Source organism: Silurus aristotelis (genome assembly GCF_946808225.1).
Source record: "Silurus aristotelis genome assembly, chromosome: 1".
NCBI classification, from domain to species: Eukaryota; Metazoa; Chordata; class Actinopteri; order Siluriformes; family Siluridae; genus Silurus; species Silurus aristotelis.
In genome coordinates this window covers 25,065,293-25,083,730 of record NC_139574.1, presented here as the reverse complement: position 1 = coordinate 25,083,730, position 18,438 = coordinate 25,065,293, and the positions used below count along the sequence as shown (strand labels likewise).

Sequence of the window (18,438 nt, the reverse complement as noted above, 5' to 3'; positions counted from 1 at the left end):
TGAGGTGACAACTTGAATGAGGCAATGTTTGACTCCAGGGCATTATACACACACTCATTCACACTTAAGGCTGTGCTCAGGAAAGGAATACATCCACTAGCATGGTTTGGGACTAGTATTAGGAAACCAAGCAAACCAAAGGAAACCTACATGGACAGCATGCAAAAGGCAGTAAGCCACTTTCAAAACAGGGGCTCTGGAGGTGTAGGTCTATTGGGTCACCTGTCTTGAACATCTACTGACCAATTTAGTGGGACAGTTTATTCAAGTAATAAAGAAGCTGGAAAATAGCTTGGCTGGTGGTGAAGTGGTTATTCTGCATGATCAGTATGTTTGGCCTTTTTTGATTTTGTGGCTCAATTCTATGTCTCGTATTTTGTTCCGCATAATGCAGGACATCTTCTGGGGGTCTCATGTGCTGCGTTTATTTAAAAAGAATCTACCAAACATAATAAAATGAGTGAAATCTGTGGAATTGATTTCGAGCCTTCCTGTAGTTTGTCCATTGTGTTATATTGTGTCAACTTTATTCTTGCTGTATACTGCCTGTGAAACTGCTCGATGCTGGTCAGACTGTACTCCGGCTGTCCTGTTTGAATGGTATATTTTGGAAGAATGAAAAATACACATATACACGGGGAGAAAACAGGGCGCTTTGTGTCCACACTTGGGCATGTCCCGTTAGCCGGCTGTGGGCTACGAGGTCACACCGCGTCGGTCAGTCAGCCATATTGGCTCCATCAGCTCAGGAGGATGCAGCGGGGCTGAGCTGCAGCGGACAGGAGAAGGAGTTTTCTGCGTGGAGGAAACCCGGAGAGACCCCACACACCCCCTGGACCCCAGCGAGATTTTTTACGCAAAAAACAACACACACACCGTAGAGCTAACGGACAACCCACGGATCCGAGAAGCGCGCTGTGTATTTTCCCGAGCGCCATAATAACGTCGCTTCCCGGATAACGGATGGAAAAGAGACGGTAAGAGCGGAGCGGATTCTCTGGAATCGGCTCTCTGTTTCTCTCAGCGGGAACGCGTTAGCCTGTTAGCATCGACAGAGCCAAACAAGTGAACTAGCACACAAGGAGAATTCGCTCACAACAATTACTGACCGTTTAGAAACATTCGTTTTGTTTCCATATGTTTTTTATTGCTCAATAAATCCTATGTTACGGTGTAATTAATCCGGAGTGGTCTTGGATGAGAGTAGGGGAACCTCACATAATAAAATACAAATATTCACTACTGCATTTAATAATCAACGCATTTTCAGGGTCGTGTTTGTGTGTAGCAGTTTTAGTTAAGGAGGTTGTTGTCAGAGAGGAAACACCGCTGCAGTGCAGATTGGAGCAAACAACACTGAGCAAAACTTATTAGACTCGTGTACCTGATTACTCACACACACACACACACACTCATCCGTCTATTCTTTCACTCACTCACTCACTCACTCACACACTCATCTGTCTATTCTTTCTTTCTTTCTTTCTTTCTTTCTTTCTTTCTTTCTTTCTTTCTTTCTTTCTTTCTTTTTTTCACACACTCACACTCATCCATCTATTCTTTCACTCACTCACTTACACACACACACACACACACACACACACACACACACACACACACACACACACACACTCATCCATCTATTCTTTCACTCACTTACACACACACACACACACACACACACACACACACACACACACACACACACACACACACACACTCATCCGTCTATTCTTTCACTCACACACTCATCCGTCTATTCTTTCTTTCTTTCTTTCTTTCTTTCTTTCTTTCTTTCTTTCTTTCTTTCTTTTACTCACTCACTCACTCACTCACTCACTCACTCACTCACATACTCATCCGTCTATTCTTTCTTTCTTTCTTTCTTTCTTTCTTTCTTTCTTTCTTTCTTTCTTTCTTTCTTTCTATCACTCACTCACTCACTCACATACTTATCTGTCTATTCTTTCTTTCATTCATTCACACACTCATCCGTCTAGTCTTTATTTCTTTCACTCACTCACTCACACACTCATCTGTCTATTCTTTCTTTCTTTCACTCACTCACACACTCATCCATTTTTTTTCTTTCTTTCATTTACTCACACACTCATCAGTCCTTTCTTTCTTTCTTTCACTCACTTATACACTTATCTGTCTATTTTTTTTTTATTTCAATCACTTACACACTCATCCGTCTATTCTTTCACTCTTTCATTCACACACACACTCATCCGTCTATTCTTTATTTCTTTCATTTATACACACACTTATCCGTCTATTCTTTCATTCACTTTCACACTTATCTGCCTATTCTTTCTTCCATTCACTCACACACTCATCTATCTATTCATTCCTTTACTCAAATATTCATTCATTCATTCATTCTTTCTCACTCACTCACTCACTCACTCACTCACTCACTCACTCACTCACTCACTCACTCACTCACTCACCCACTCATTTATTCTCTCATTCTTTTACTTACTCACACACATTAATTTGTTCTTAAATGTGTTCATTGACTTACTGTCATTCGTTATTTCAATATTTCCTTTTTTTAAATTTTCGTTTACTTACTCACACACACACACACACACACACACACACACACACACACACACACACACACACACACACACACACACACACACACACACACATAATAAATAACATCAAAATTCCATGTAAAAAGCTCATGTGGCGACCTATAAGTATACATACAGTATTTCATCACCTGCTTTAGGGTAAACGGATTTATATGTTCCCCTGTGTTAAATGTTATGTTTGTTCCCCCTAAAGAGGAATAACGGTTTAAACAGAATGCTTTCAGTAGGCATGAGTGGAAACACATTTGGTCGAGTAAATAGATATGCAAGGTGCTCGTTGTGGCAAGTTATAGCTGGTGAGAGTGTGTGTGTGTGAGGAAAAGAGGGAGTGGGAGGTGCCGGTTTAAGGAACTCCATAGGTGTGTGTGTGTGTGTGTGTGTGTGTGTGTAGCAGGAAGCCTTAGGTATGCTGTAACGCCACAAACAGGCCACAGACAATGCAAACAACACATCACGCTGTAGAGAAAGCGTCCTTTTGTCGGCTGGATACATGGGAAAACATCATGCAGTTTTGGAGTTTATTGAACTGTACAAATGGAGGTATGTCCCTTCGTGCGGATTTTGTAAAACCTGTGGCTGGTGTGGATGTGTTATGTGTTAAACCTGGAGTTAACATGTCCTCAGGGGCAGGATTTGGAAGGTGGTGTCTTTAACTCGGTTTATTTTTGTTGTTCCTCGTATTGGCTCGGGAATGTTTTAGAAACTGAACTGGTCACAGCTTTGAGCGCTACCAAGACAAGACCAGGCGTAGCATATCTCATGGTTCCGGCTGAACGTGATGGATTCCAGGAGAAGTCCCTTACCGCTGATCTGCTTCAGGCTATAGGTCTGAAAAGTCCAACAGTGCACATACAGCATTGAAGATACTGTATGTATACAGATGTACAGATTAAATACAGGCTTTAGTTCAATTCAGCTGTATTGTACATTGAACACCAGCTTTAGAGAAGGGAGAAGATTAAGGATACACATTTTTCATTCGCTCAATTTATCTTTATAAATGTATCTCTAATGAGTGGTGTAGAGAAACTCATCCTAATCTGTGTAACAGCAGATTATATATAGATCCATCTATAACTGTGTATTATATGGTCAAGATACAACAGTGAGCAGTAGTGTATGTTAGAAAAAAAACTCGTTATAGTTTTACTGTTGAAGTTTAAACACGCATGAACTTTGGATTTAATGTGACAATAATATCTGCTTTTTAAATAACGAAATTGTCAGATGTGTCAATTCTTAGCATACATTAGGCATGATGTGTGTGTGTGTGTGTGTGTGTGTGTGTGTGTGTGTGTGTGTGTGTGTGTGTTTTAGGGCAATCTGTATTGAGTTCATGGATTTTTTATGTCTGTATTCATTAACGCTAATCCCGATTCCGGTTCCAAATCCAAATTGACACCAAAATCTAACCAGTTAGCAGAAAAACACATAATTATTCTAGCAATTAGCGGACTTGCTTCCAAGCTTGTGACTTGCATCTCCTGTGCTAGCAGACTTTTTTGTCCAGTGGGTTCAAGGCTTCAAGAATTAAAGTACACTTTTTACTCCACCATGTTTCTTCACCATGTTTCTTCACACACACACACTCATCCCAGTTTTCTTCTATTAAGCAGCTTCATTACTGCCACTAGTGCATGTTTGTTCTCTATTTCGTTTGCTGGCTAAGAGGATCTGTTCATTCATTAGTGAGTCACTGGTGAACGTTGTCAGACAATGATGTCTATAGTCCATAGTTAAAAATAAAAATAAATTAAATTAAAAATAATTCTAACCCCAACCAACTGACTGAAATTGTGTTGAAAATTAGGAGTGCGTTCACACATCTGGCCAGAGTGGCACACACCTGGCTCTATAATTATAAGCATTATAAAGGGTAAAATCCCGTAGTGCGACTGCAGCATAAGAAATGTTTTTCTCGTCAGAAGAGAACACCTATGCTAGCAGCAAGCTTTATCATTTTGAGCAAAATTACCAACAGAGCAGTGATTACCGTACATTTCTACTATTACCGTGTTGTATAACTTGGCTAAAGCTCACAATAATGTCATGCAGTGTTTATTTATTTATTCTATTTCAATTTAATTTGAAACAAACTTTGTTTTGAAATGGGATCCCTTATGTTACGGATATTGTCACGATGTAGGAATCAGTGTAGGAGAATTGTCATTTAGTTGCAGAAACATTACCTTCTGGTGATTTCCTAGTGGTGTAGGACTTGTGTGAATGTCTAGACTTGTGGGGAACACTGGTACATAAAGCAGGTATTTGGTATAGATGTGTTTTAATTATTTCCTACTTTACTCAAGAGAATGCTCCAGTGTGCTGCCTGGTCTCATGTCTCAAACAGCCATGTCATAACATTGCAATACCATGGAAATGAATTATGATTCTATAAAAAAAAATGTTGTTAATGCAATACTCATGGGTCTTGTGTTCAATCCTAATATCAGGTTTTCAAGGCTGGCTAGCATCTTCCTTTTTTTTTTGTCAACGTAATAAAACACAAACTAGCTGTCTATCAAAAATCAGTAAATCAGTTCAGTTTATTTAGAGATGCTTTTCTGCTCATGGTTGCAAAGAGTAGTTCATTGAATTACTGTAGCCTTCTTGTGCAATCATTGTGCATAACCTCTGTAAACTGTTGTGCAGGAGAAGCCTAGGAGATCAGCAGTTTCTGATATGCTCAAACCCCAATGGGTTTTCTCCCATGATTAAAGTCAATAAAACGTTCATTCGGCTTCTCCCATTAGGGGTCGCCACAGCGGATCATCCGTATTCATGATCCGCATGTTCGATTTTTCACACGTTTTTACTCTGGATGCCCTTCCTAACGCAACCCTCCCCATTTATCCGGGCTTGGGACTGGCACTAAGAGTGCACTGACTTGTGCAACCCGAATGGCTGGGGTCGGTTCCCTGATGTTTTTTTTAATTGAGCAGAGGTTCACATGTCAGTAATCAGCAGTGTATATATGATATATGAGCATTGACTGCAACAAGCAGAGTATTGGTGGTGTTGGAAATGAATTCCCAATCTCTGACCTGTGCTATTGATTTGTCCAACATGTGTTCAATGAGCTTTTTTTTTTTTTTTAAACAGAACTGTAAAAGTTGCAGGCATTTTGGTTTTATGATTATGATTATATACGTAGGGGGTTCTACAGTACAAAATTGGAAGTATGTCAGACAAGCGGATTGGTATTTGATTTGTAGGTGTAGTTTTCCCCATCACACAGCGGTACTACACAAGGTGTCAGACAAATCAGTGCATAATATAACAGAAGGCTTCACACTAGTGTCTTGTGTATATTAGAGACCTGATTGCGGTGGTTCAAAATAGTTTTTAGCTATGGTTTAAGAAGCTGCTGTGAGTTAAATTGAGTATTTTTTTAAGTTTTTAGAGTTTTTAATCATATATATATATATATATATATATATATATATATATATATATATATATATATATATATATATATATATATATAATTTAAGAGTAAATATAGAATAACTCTGCTTGATTAACACTGCTGATTTGACTGTGCAGTTAAGGGAGAATATTTGTTTTATCATCCTTATGCTTATAATTATAGATTTGGAACTGACAGAATATTTGAACTGAACCTTTGCCTTTTCTGAATTAAACAATGACTGCCTGAATAGTTGGATCCTTATTTCTCTAATTATAGATAAGGTGTATAAGATCCATTCTTGTAATATAATCTTCGGTTTTTACTGTAAATGGGGAATAAATGTGCAATCGGATGTTCAGAAATCACACAAATTTTATAGTACAGTGTCCACAAACCTTTGTCCATACAGTGCATTGTAAAATTGTACTTCACAGTGTTGGAAGTTTTTCTTAATATAGTGTGTATTAGGTATATAATTTATTCTCTGGAAGAATTCTGGATGGAAAGCTTCAGCCAGAAGTTTGGTCTTATGGCAGCATTGTAGTTTTTTTTTTTTTTTTTTAAATGGATGATTCTGTTTGTTTGTTTGTTTGTTTGTTTGTTTGTTTAGTTTGAAATCACACGCCTTGATAAAAATGCCATGTGGGCGCTTGTCACGTTTTTGTCCAAGCCCAGTAGTAGCAAGGTTAAAGGAATGATGAGGCAGGATACGGTGACCTCAGCGTTAAGCATTATGCGTTGCACAGTTCCAAATCCGATCTTTGATCTGATTAACACAGTGCCACATCTTCTTCTCATATCTCAGTCAAACACTAATGCAATGAATATTTAATTCGCATTTATTCATTCAGAGATTTCTGAAGCATTGGCTTATAAAATATGCCGGGGGTTAATCAATGAGACACGTCAGACGGGTGTATTCTCAGTGTACGTTCCAGCTTTTGAGTCTTTTTTTATTTTATCTGGGTGACGTGCCCAAACATAACCATGCTCACCTGTATGTGATAGTGGAAGATAATAGACTTACGTTGAAATTGCATTAAAACATGCAATTTGTAATGTATTGTGCCTGAACCAGAATTAGGATCACCTTAGATGCTGCGTATTCTCCACTTTACACCTATACAGGTCAATGTATTTTAAAAAAATATTACTCTGACGTCATTATAGAGGAATCTGCCCACATTCCATACTATTACTACTGACTGAGTCGGCTGCTGGCTATTGAGACATACGCTGACTTGCTTTCACTTGTTAGATTTCTCAAGTGTTCATTTATTACCTGTTCTCTCTTCGTCTATCAGTGAGATACAGAGGAACCAGGCCAATTCATTTGTTTAAAGCCAAACAGACTCAAGCTATTGAGTCAGGGGAGAAGACATGACATTTCTGAGCTTCTGTGAGTCACCCTGACAATCCTGTAATAGGGATTCACACTCCGAGCTGTCAGACTGGAATTGGCAGGAGTTTTATAAAAGAAATATCGTCAAAGACCTGCTCTCAAAATTTTCACACAGAGCAGCAGGCACAACACAGAGGCAATTCCTCATTTGGGCTTGCCTTCGAGCTAGCCATATAAACCCCAAATATTATATATATATACTATATGCTTTATGCAAATGTATGATTATTATTTGTGAAACCCAAAACTCATCATAGAACATGAAGATAAAATATTCTTGTAAACGTTTTAAAGTAATTGTGGTTTTGATTGCCGGATGTGTGCAAATATTGTAATGTGTCAAACAAATATTTAGTCAATTAAAAAGATGTTTTTTCGCTGGAGTTTATTTATTTTTAATATCCGAGTAAAGAAAGGACTTTTATATTTGTTTATTTATATATTTGCTAAAAAAAATATACATGCTAAAACGAATTTAAATGAAATGAATATATTTAATAGCTCTGCAAATAATGACTTTTTTGATTACCCATTAATCTGATTCAGGAAAAAAAAGGTTACATTTGCTTATTATAACTACATAGAACCATAATTCATGGTACTTATGTATTACAGTGTACTTTAAATAAATGCAAAAGCCACATATTGAGTGTAAGTATCTTTGATTATGACATTTGTGTCTGTTTACTCATGCTGGATTGTTTCTTTCTATTAAAAAAAAAACAAACAAAAATAAAACAACCATTTGCGTATTCAAGGTGTAAATTGTGTAAATCAACATTTGTATTGTTTTTAATGGTAATTGCATGTTGACAACCATGCTTTAAAAAAATACACATACATTTTGTTTTGTCCTGAAGATATAAGAATCTGGAATATAATCAATTTAGTTAATTTAGTATAATAATAAAAAAAAAAAAAAAATGATAATAATAATAAAATAAATATAAATATATATATATATATATATATATATATATATATATATATATATATATATATATATATAAATAAATATATATATATATATATATATATATATATATATATATATATATATATATATATATATATATATAAAGTGGTGTAATGTTACACATATTCATACTGAACTTTCTATGTGGTAAAAGTAATTTTTATGTGACCTATTTTCAGATTGAATGATATTCTATGCTGTGTCCAAAGCACTTCTACATTAGAGAGACAATGTAAATATCAGAATATCAGAATCAGGAAGAGCTTTATTTAAGTACATATTTAAGTATGTTTGCACTTACAAGGAGTTTGTTTTGGTGACAGAAGCTTCCAGTTGCACATGAAAAAAAAAAAAAAAAATGCAAAGTAAATAAAACAGACTAAAAGTATAAAGTATGGCAATATGCAATAAATTGAGCAACAGTTTAGATACAGCCTTAATGATTGGCTCAGAATTTCTCATGATTGGTCCCTACAGCTTTATTTTGTCATTTTTCCCTATAATCTCTACTCTTACAATGTTTGTTCATACCTGTGTTCCCATTTTACCACAATTTTGTCCTCATGATGATCTATGTACTGTTAAGTTACATTTACAACTAGCATCCACGAAAACATATTTCCAGTGTTAGATTTGAAGAACTTAAGTATCCTGCGTAGAGCCCTGATCTTGACCTCACCGAACACCATTCAGGAGAAACTGGAACAGCGACTGTACACTAAACCGCCTCATCTAACATGAACGCCTGAACTCACTAATGCTTTTGTAAGTGAGTGGAAAATCCCCACAGCCACGTTCCAGAGTCGAGTGAAAAGAAGAGTGGGGGTTTTTAGAACAGCAAATGAGGATCAGCTGAAATATGGGATGTTTAGAAAGCACATGTGGGTGTGTTTTTCAGGTGTCCACGTACAAGACATTCATCTAAGTGATTTGATAAATAAAAAAGTTGATGGAGTGTAGATAGGATTTGACAATACTCCCTGTCAGGTTGCTGCTTTTTGCTGCTGTAGAGAAGTTTAGTTAGATATTGTGTGATATGAGACCCTATCATCTATTCACTCTTACACTCAATTCACAGTGAGAGAGAAGGATGCTGTTCAACTCTGCACGCATAAACTCATGAAGGTCAGCGTGTCTCTATGTAAAAGTTCCTGGGATTTGTTTTAGGGTGCATTTTAAGTGTCCAAGATTTTTTAATCCACTTTGTTCTCCTGGTTTCCAAAGGAAGAATATAAATATGTCTCTCCACATTGAATTTTACATTTCAGACTAGAGCTTGAAGTAACTTATAATAATGTGTGGGGGTGCAGCAATATATCCTTCAGTGTCGCTGTGGTAAAACAGAGGACATGCACAAAGGTGTTGATTAAGCAATAGTTCATAAATGTTTGAACATATGAGTCATGTAGTGACAGACAGACAGTCTGTCCTTCTTTTTTCCTCATGTTAGAATGGGTTTTTTCTTTTTTCTTTCAGTCACATATGACACCTACCTCCATTCTCTAGAAAACAGAAGGAAAATAAGCAGTGGTAGAAACGTAAGTTCTGTCAGCATAGTGCCAGTGCCTCAACCTCGGCTCCATCGCTTGAGGTAATAATTCATGACAGCAAGGTGTGTTTTTAAATCTTACCCATTTAGTTTTTATTTTTGTTTGTACCTGCAGCAATGTTTTCTACCAATTTTAGAAAATACACCATGCACATGAGATTACACATGCTTTTTTGAACATCTCTTACCAAATGTATTCCTCATTTGTTGTTATAATAACGTCCATTCTTCTAAAAAGGTTGAGGTCAGAGCTCTATTTCCTAAAGTGTTCAAAATCTACCGTTATTTAAACCCGTGTAACCCGGAAAATGTTACTAACGATGAATGATTTTCTTGATTTTTTTTGTAGCTTCACATCTGACATCCATTCTGCGCTCACAAGATTCAGGGGCCCTGAGACCCTATATGACAGGCCTTGTAATTATACAAAGCGGTGACCCAAAAAAGAGTTGAGCTTAGAATATTATCTGTTGTAAATAGTAGCTTTGTATTCAATTACATCCTTAAACAACATCTAATAAACCCTCACTAAACCTTTGGTAGAATTGCAAAAGTCAGTGAACTGTGTAACGCCCAGTGTCGCCCTGATAAACGTTCTAAATTGATTTGATATATCAGTGTATGTATTTATATGTATTTTTATCCACCTGGATTGGTCTTAGCTGGGTTCAAACTAAAGGGAAACTGATTGATCTGATTATTATAGCCGTGGAACAGTTAGACACATTGGACGTTTTTATGAGGAATATTGGTGGGTAATCGAATTTGTCTATTATTAAACAGTAATAAAGCAAATGAGGTTCAATCAGAACAAGCTTATGTGTGATAGCTCTTGTTCATGACCCTAAAGCCCAAAACTTGTACTGGGTAAAACAACAGATGCACACGATTAATATTACGGAACAAATAAAAAGAAAGATCTTTTTTTTTCCCTTCAGAAAAGTGTCCATTATTTATAGATTGCTGAAATATAGTTGCTCTGCACTGTATTGTGAACATGGATGTAGCATTTGGGTATGGAAGCGCACTGTCTCATTCAGTAAGTATAAATTCATCTCACAAAAGTGAGTACACCCCTCACATTTCAGCAAAAAGTTTAGTAGATCTTCTCAAAGGACAATACTATAGAAATGAAACTTGGATATATTTTAGAGTCGTCAATGTGCAGCTTGTATAACAGTACAGATTTACTGTCCTCTGAAAATTACTCAACATACAGCCATTATTGTCAATTGTCAATAGCTGGCAACACAAGTAAGTACACCCTAAGTGAAAACAGCTGTACGTCATGTAACCATGCAAAGTCACATGTCCTACTCCTTATGTTCATGTTTCTGTCTGCTTGACAGGACCATACACATGTGTGTATCTTGTATTAGAGCAGTTAAAATTTGATGCTTTGAGTACAATTCTCACATACTGACCACTGGATGTTCAACATGGCACCTCATGGCAAAGACTCTCTGAGGATTTGAGAATTAGAATTGTTGCTCTCCACAAAGAGGCCTAGACTATAAGAAGATCAGTAACACTCTGAAACTGAGTTACAGTACAGTGGCCATGGTCATACAGAGGATTTCCAAGACGAGTTCCACTCAGAACAGCCCTCGTAAGGGTCCATCAAAGAAGTTGAGTCCTCGTGCTGTGTGTCAGGTGCAGAAGCTGCTCCAAAAAACAGACACATGAGTGCTGCAGCATTGCTTTAGAGGTTGCAGAAGCGGAAGGTCCGCTTGTCGGTGCTCAGACCGTACGCCGCGCACTGCAAACAGTTTGCTGAAGACATCGTGTCCAAAAACAGGAATTACTGGAACCATGTCCTGTGGTCTGATGAGACTAAGATAAACTCAGATGGTGTCCAGCATGTGTGGTGACGCTCTGGTGAGGATTAACAAGAAAATTGTGTCGTGCCTTAGGGCTGTAACGATTCCTTGAGTAACTTGAGTAATTCGAATACAAAATAGCATCGAGGCATATTATTTAACTACACAAGACAGACAGTGTAGGACAGATACACAAAACACATAATGCCAGTAAACCTACTGTATATGTTATACAGCACAATGTGAAAAAGAGGACCATAAACAAAAGCACTTGTAAACATACAAACAATTATGTGCAAAACAGAATAACAGTATAATATGATTATAAAGTAACATGGGTGGTGCTGAAGACATGGATGTGTATGAATTGAAATGAGTATTGAGTGTGTGTTTGAGTTCAGGTTGTTACAGTTCAGTAACACACAGATGCATGATCAAGAGATACTGCGGTTGATCTAAACAATGTTCAGAAGGTTATTACGGCATCTATTAAATAATAATAAAAGGCAAATCAGTTTGAAAAGTTTCAGACCATGTATTCTGCCATAACGATCCCAAACAGTTCTAGACAGCGCAGTACAGAAGGCTTACGTAGTGCTGCTGAGAAGATCCGAGACCATTCTTATTGAAAGAAAAGCAAAAAAAACCCAAAGTTCCCACCAGAACACAGTTCGTAGAAGCGTTGTTAAACTCTAAAGTATATCCAAGTATGATTTCTATAGTATTGTCCCTTGAGAACGTATAATAATTATATATATATATATATATATATATATATATATATATATATATATATATATATATATACTTTTGTTAAATTTTGCTACAGTTAGGGGAAGAATTGCAAAACTGTTTTTTTTTTTTTTTTTTTTACACAGATTATTATTATTATTATTATTATTAACATTTGTAAACATCAACAGTTAACAATATAAAAAAAATGTATAAAATGGCTGCTTGGTTAAATAACACAAAATTATATTTTATAATATTTTATAAGAATAAAAAAAGAATAAATCAAATTATTTCAATACACTTTTATAGTATTGATTCAAATGAGTAATTGATTAAATTAACACATTAAATTGATTAAATAAAATTCAATAAATATATATTTTTTATTAAATATTTGTTAGACCCCATTTGGGTAAAACAGATGCACAGTGACACTGCGCTAACTTTAGTTTCTCTTTTTTTTTTCTCTGGCATTGTTGTGTATGGTTTCCAATGTAGTAAATAAATAAAAAAAAGCGCTGAAAGTGCGAGGCAGAGACTAGACAAACTTAATTTATTTTTGAGGGAACTTTTTTTGTAAATAAATAAGATTGATTTCAGTACACATGTGTACCAAATCAAAAGCCCTGTACCGAAAAAGTTTGGTACGAATACGTGTACCATTACACCCCAAATATATGTGTGTGTGTGTTTGTATATATATATATATATATATATATATATATATATATATATATATATATATATATATATATATATAATATATATATATATATAGAGAGAGAGAGAGAGAGAGAGAGAGAGAGAGAGCTTTGGAAAGTGTTGGCCCATGATGCTGATGAAATCACACAGGAATTTGTATAGCAGTGTTTATGGTGTTTTTTGTGTTCACCTATATACTGTAGGAGGTCGCTACAGTGACAGTCTTGCAGAGTCTCGCAACCATTCAGGGACCACTAGTGTTCCCTGAAGTCCAGAGCCGCCTGTCTCTTTTGCATATGAATGAGCTGTGAGATGACCATGTAGTCTATGTGGGTCAGAACTGAATTGCTGTCAAACATAATGAACAGGAAAGAGGCTCTTTGTCTTTCACGCAGCTCCTCTCATGTTCGCTTAGTTGTGTCTGTTTTGTGACCGTTATAGCCTTTTATCAGAAATTCTACTGGAAATTTCGAATAAAATGCAGCTTGAATGAATTCTAAAGGTTTCATAGTAAACTGTGACATTGTGTTTAGTAAATGCTTTTTGATGCTTCTTAAATGTAACTAATCATAAAACTGAAGTGAAACTTATCTGACAATAAGAAAGAAATCAGTCATGCTTCATTATACATCTCTCCAGTTCATATGTCATTTTGTGTGTCACGTATACAAGTCTTGTTTTTTAATTGTATTATATTTGCTCTCTTTCCGAAGCGTAGATTTGTTCTAGATTAAAGGTGATACTATTGTTAGCAACTTGCGGTCATTTGTTAAACTATTCAGTAGATGCACTATTTGGACTAAACATATTTGGACATGTGACTTTTCCAGCCATTTGTGGTGCTTCCCCAGAATGTTACCATAAAGTCCTAATCGTATCGGCCTGCTGTAGAGCACTGTCTTGACCCCTAGTGAACACCTTTGGGATTAATTGGAACGCTGCCCCCACCTTACCCTACGTCAGTATCACAAATCCTCACAAGCACACTCCAAAATCTTGCGGAACATCGCAGAAGAGCGGAGGTTATTAAGAGAGCAAATGGGGACTGATGTGGAATGGGATGTTCAAAAAGGGTATACAAGTTTAATGGTGGGGTGTCCACAAACTTTGGTCCATATAGTGTATTTAAGCCCACCTCCTGAAAGAGCAGCTGAAATCTGTTTAGAAGGTCATAAGGTGTTATGAATGAATCTGCTGCACTGAAGTAGTCAATACTACTGTAATGATGCTCTATGAGCACTACAGCTCTGATCGCACAGCTAGAGGGCTCTCTTTTCTCAAACACATGGCCGGTCTGTGTTCTATCACTTCTTTCAGTACACACTCACTGCCTTAAAAGGATGCTCTGTCGTCTTGGTGTTTTAAAGACTGGTGTGTGACTAGTTTTTTATGTTCTCTCTCTTTTTTTGTTACAGATATTGCAAGGATTTCATACTACGGAGGTAAGCAAATACCACTATACATCAGATATTTGAAAGCAATCACATATCCATAATTGCATTCATGGCTTTTAACTTTGCTGCTTTGACCGAATGTGTACACACAGATTCCATATGGGGAAAGGAGGAGGGGGCATTTCAGACATAGGGAGTTTTTCATGTGAGGCTGTACCGTGCCCATAAAGGCCAGTATTGAGCACGTAATGGCTTTCCGGGCTGATATTTGAGCCAGTGCAGTTCCTGTGGGAGGGTAGAGTAGCAGGAAATGAAACTATCTGGTCTCTATTATGGAGATCAAACCTTTACTCTTGCAGCGAACAGGCTTTAAGACCAAGGTCACAAAAGATAGAAAATCAAATATGAGTATTAGAGAGGCTCTGTTTATGTAACAGGTTAGTATATTAGTTTAATACCATAGTGTGATTGAATTCTCAGTTCTCACATTATATACAAATCTATTAATATTACCTTGGGCCATATCACACCGCCACAGCATGCATTATTTTGATTGAGAAGTACAGGCTGTCATGTGTTATTTCTTGCGTGTGTCACATTAGTCAGTGCGGTGCGTTGCTTTCATTTATGTTTCAAATTCATTTTACTTATTTGGTGGACATTATGTGTAAAAAATAAATAAAAAGGCGTATTTATAGTGGCCGTAAAACTTTCTGTTCCCGAACTCTCCATTGACAGAGCACTTTAGCTCCAAGTTGACCTTGTTTAACGGCCAACTTGTTTTTACAGTTTTTCAATTAAACCTATGTGAATCACGGGACCAGGAAAAAAACAAAACATCAGCATTATAGGAACTGTAAAATAAATGCAAAAGACATTTAGAATGCTCATTAGTGGATGCAAAAAACAGACCCTGTGGGGGTCTCTCACTCAGAGACACATTTATACAATTAATTGATTAAGTAGTGAATTAATCACTGTAGCTGCTCGTGCTACTGGGAGCAGTAACATTTAGTGAGGCATAAGGTTTATGGATATGTGGAACATATCACATATGAAAATATTTGAATTATTGCATTAATGTTACAATTCAAATATTCAAATTCAATATTCAAATTCAAAATAAATTGTTTAAATGTTTTTTTTTTTCAGACAGATAAATAGTATATAATAGTATATAATAAACATAGAAAAACAGAATAAAATGTCATGGCTAAGACTTTCTGCATATTTTCTGATGCTGTTTGTAAAATGTCTGTGCATTGCTTGGATGCCATAATGCTGATGTGCAGTCAAATGCATGCATCAAATCTGATCTGTAGCCATTAGGTGTGATTTTTGGAAACAATCGAATTGAGCTAGCTAAAAGAGTTTGTTCAAAAGAATTTGCATAATGCTCTGGAAACTCCTCCCATTTTTCTCAGCTGCCCTGATTTGATTCACCCATTCTGTCTGTCTCTCGCTCCCCACCCCTCCCTTTCTCACCGGCTCCATCCCTCGCTCTTCCTTTTTTCAAGTCGTGCACAAATGCTCACACCCACACGGCTTACACACACACACACACACACACACACACACACACACACACACACACACACACACACACACACCCACACATATACACGCACACACTGCAGCGTTGCTTCCTATTTTATTCTGGATATCACCTCTGAAAGGACGGCAGTAGAAGGTGTCCTCCAGGAGCCTGCATTTCATCGCTTGAGGATTTCTGTTCCAGATTACGAATTAGTTTTGAAAGTATCACTTGTCTGTTTTTGGATTTCTCCATAAAGCTGTGCTGTATTTACCGGTTCAGGATGCACATAGTTATATAGATGACTCAGTTTAGGTTCTTCTAGCAGTATTGATTTCTCTGTCGGTCATCCCCATCTCGCTACACCTGCCGAAAATTTTGTGCACCGGCGTCGATCAGGGCTACTTGGTTAACCGGCGGTCAGCTCTCCCCAGCGTGCCGCTGGCAGCACAGAGGTCATAGAGGGCCGAGGCGGGCCCGGGCGGCCCCCCGCTCCCCATGTGTGCGAGGGGGAGCCGCAGAGCCGCTGGGCCTGGGAGAGAGAACCAGGCGGAGGAGCAGGAGGAAGAGGCGAGCGTATGGAGAGCAGTGGATGCAGCCCCTTCCCCCTGTGCTGGGTTCGCAGAGCCTGCGTCTACTCCTACACATCTCCTCTGCCAAGTATGTCACCTACATACAGTAGTGCTCTAGCTGTAGGAAGCACACTTTCTTACTCTGAGATGTGCTCGAGTGTCATGCAGCTGGTTTAAGCGTGTGGCTGTGATTCGTTTGAGATTTTAGTGTATCACGTTTTAATGTTTTTGTGTTTAAAAGATAAAACTAAGCACATTTTCATAAGATTTTACAGTCACTCAGAAATACATATAATCTTGAATTTCTGCTTTTGGGGCGGAAGAAGGTGGCCTGATTCTCGATCATGGGTGTTTTTGAAAAACGGACCACACTCATTTAGCGATGTAGGTTAATGTAGTTTGTTGCACTTAGTGCTATAAGATGATGCACAGGACTAATAAGTGAACTGATTGAGCATGCAACACCATGTAGGTATGCAATGTGTGGTGTGTCATACATAGTGGCTGCTTGACCTCATTAAACTATGTGTGTAATGAGCCGAGAGAGGCTGAGCTCATCTCGGAGATTTATCAGTAGCCTTTCATGGATCAGCTTCATTACTTCAGTAGCGATGTGTGCGAGAGATATTTTAGAGATGAATGTAGGTTATTAGCTCACTGATGAGTATTTGATGGTTGCCAGTTATAAATGGCCAGAGTACGGTTGGAGGGATTTTTTTGTTCTCAGTGTTTGATTTCACTTGTTTGATATCAGAGTTTATTCAGCATAGCTGTGTTATAGGTTTTTGACGGGCTGTTCAGACTTTCAACAAAGTTTGTGAGTGACTCTGTGACAGTATTTAGTGTAACTGTTATTGTCAGTAGTACCTGGGTATGACATGGGTAGTCAGGGTATTTGGCAGGCCTGTAGGTGCAGGTCTCGCAAGTGTGGCCAGGCTCGGTTTAGTCCTTGTGACTTCTTACCTTGGCAGGTGAATAGTTGTTTGGATGATAGAATTTCTGCCATCTGCTTTGGCGCTGAAGGGCATCTAGGGCACAACAAGGAATGCTTTTAGGAGGTTCCCCCTCATGGAACATGGCAAGGTCAATCAGCTAGTTATCAAAAGTAGGTGAAAACCTGGGGTGATCCACATGAGCACTCACCAGTCATTTGGCCAGCAACACATACAAGGCAACTAAAGTAAACGCTAGCAAAATGTTTGTGTTTCGAGGTTTTTATTCATCATTCATAGGCAAAATATAAATGTTGAGAGCTTCATATTTTTCGTATTGTATTGGCAGAGAGAAAATTATATTAGCAGATGCTTTTTTTCTGGAAATGTATGTCACTAGAACATTAATAATATAGTATTACAAGCTTGAAATTAGTATTTTTTAAACATTGTAGAAATATTTTAAAGGGAATAATAAATTATTTCTGATGTCTAGTAGCTGTTGCAGGATGATTATTACTCTAGCTGTAGTGCACCAAATGTTCTAGTGTCATTTACTATTTACCATTTGCAGAACAGTTGCAGCTGTGTTTAGCAATGTCTCTTTGGCTGCTGAGCAGCAGTCCTCAGTGAGTACTTCACACTGAGTGGCCAAACCCACAGCTGCAGGTAACCTGGACAAGGGTTCTGGTCTAAACCCTACTCAAAACAAGCAGGCTGAGCTGGACAAGAGTCGACCTGTAATGACTTCTACAGCCGATAATTTTCTTATGTTTGATCTCCAAACTGCTATTACCATGA

General features: G+C 37.5%; 1 protein-coding gene across 27 annotated transcripts in view; it reads left to right on the top strand.

Annotated features, from left to right (window-relative positions):
• The first annotated feature begins 546 nt into the window (after nt 1-546).
• Nucleotides 547-18,438, top strand: part of ptk2ab (protein tyrosine kinase 2ab) — a 64,203-nt gene continuing 46,311 nt past the window's right edge. For 5 of the 27 annotated variants that reach the window (XM_083552348.1, XM_083552346.1, XM_083552347.1 and 2 more), the window contains exons 1-2: nt 547-977; nt 14,621-14,647. Coding sequence is in view for 21 of the 27 variants with exons in the window: in XM_083552337.1 (XP_083408463.1) it covers nt 3,047-3,149; nt 14,621-14,647 (130 nt within the window). In the remaining 6 variants the exon portion in view is untranslated. Of the gene's footprint in view, nt 978-2,993; nt 3,150-14,620; nt 16,794-18,438 lie in introns of those variants that run through there. The other 22 variants (XM_083552331.1, XM_083552356.1, XM_083552339.1 and 19 more) reach the window with 13 other exon arrangements.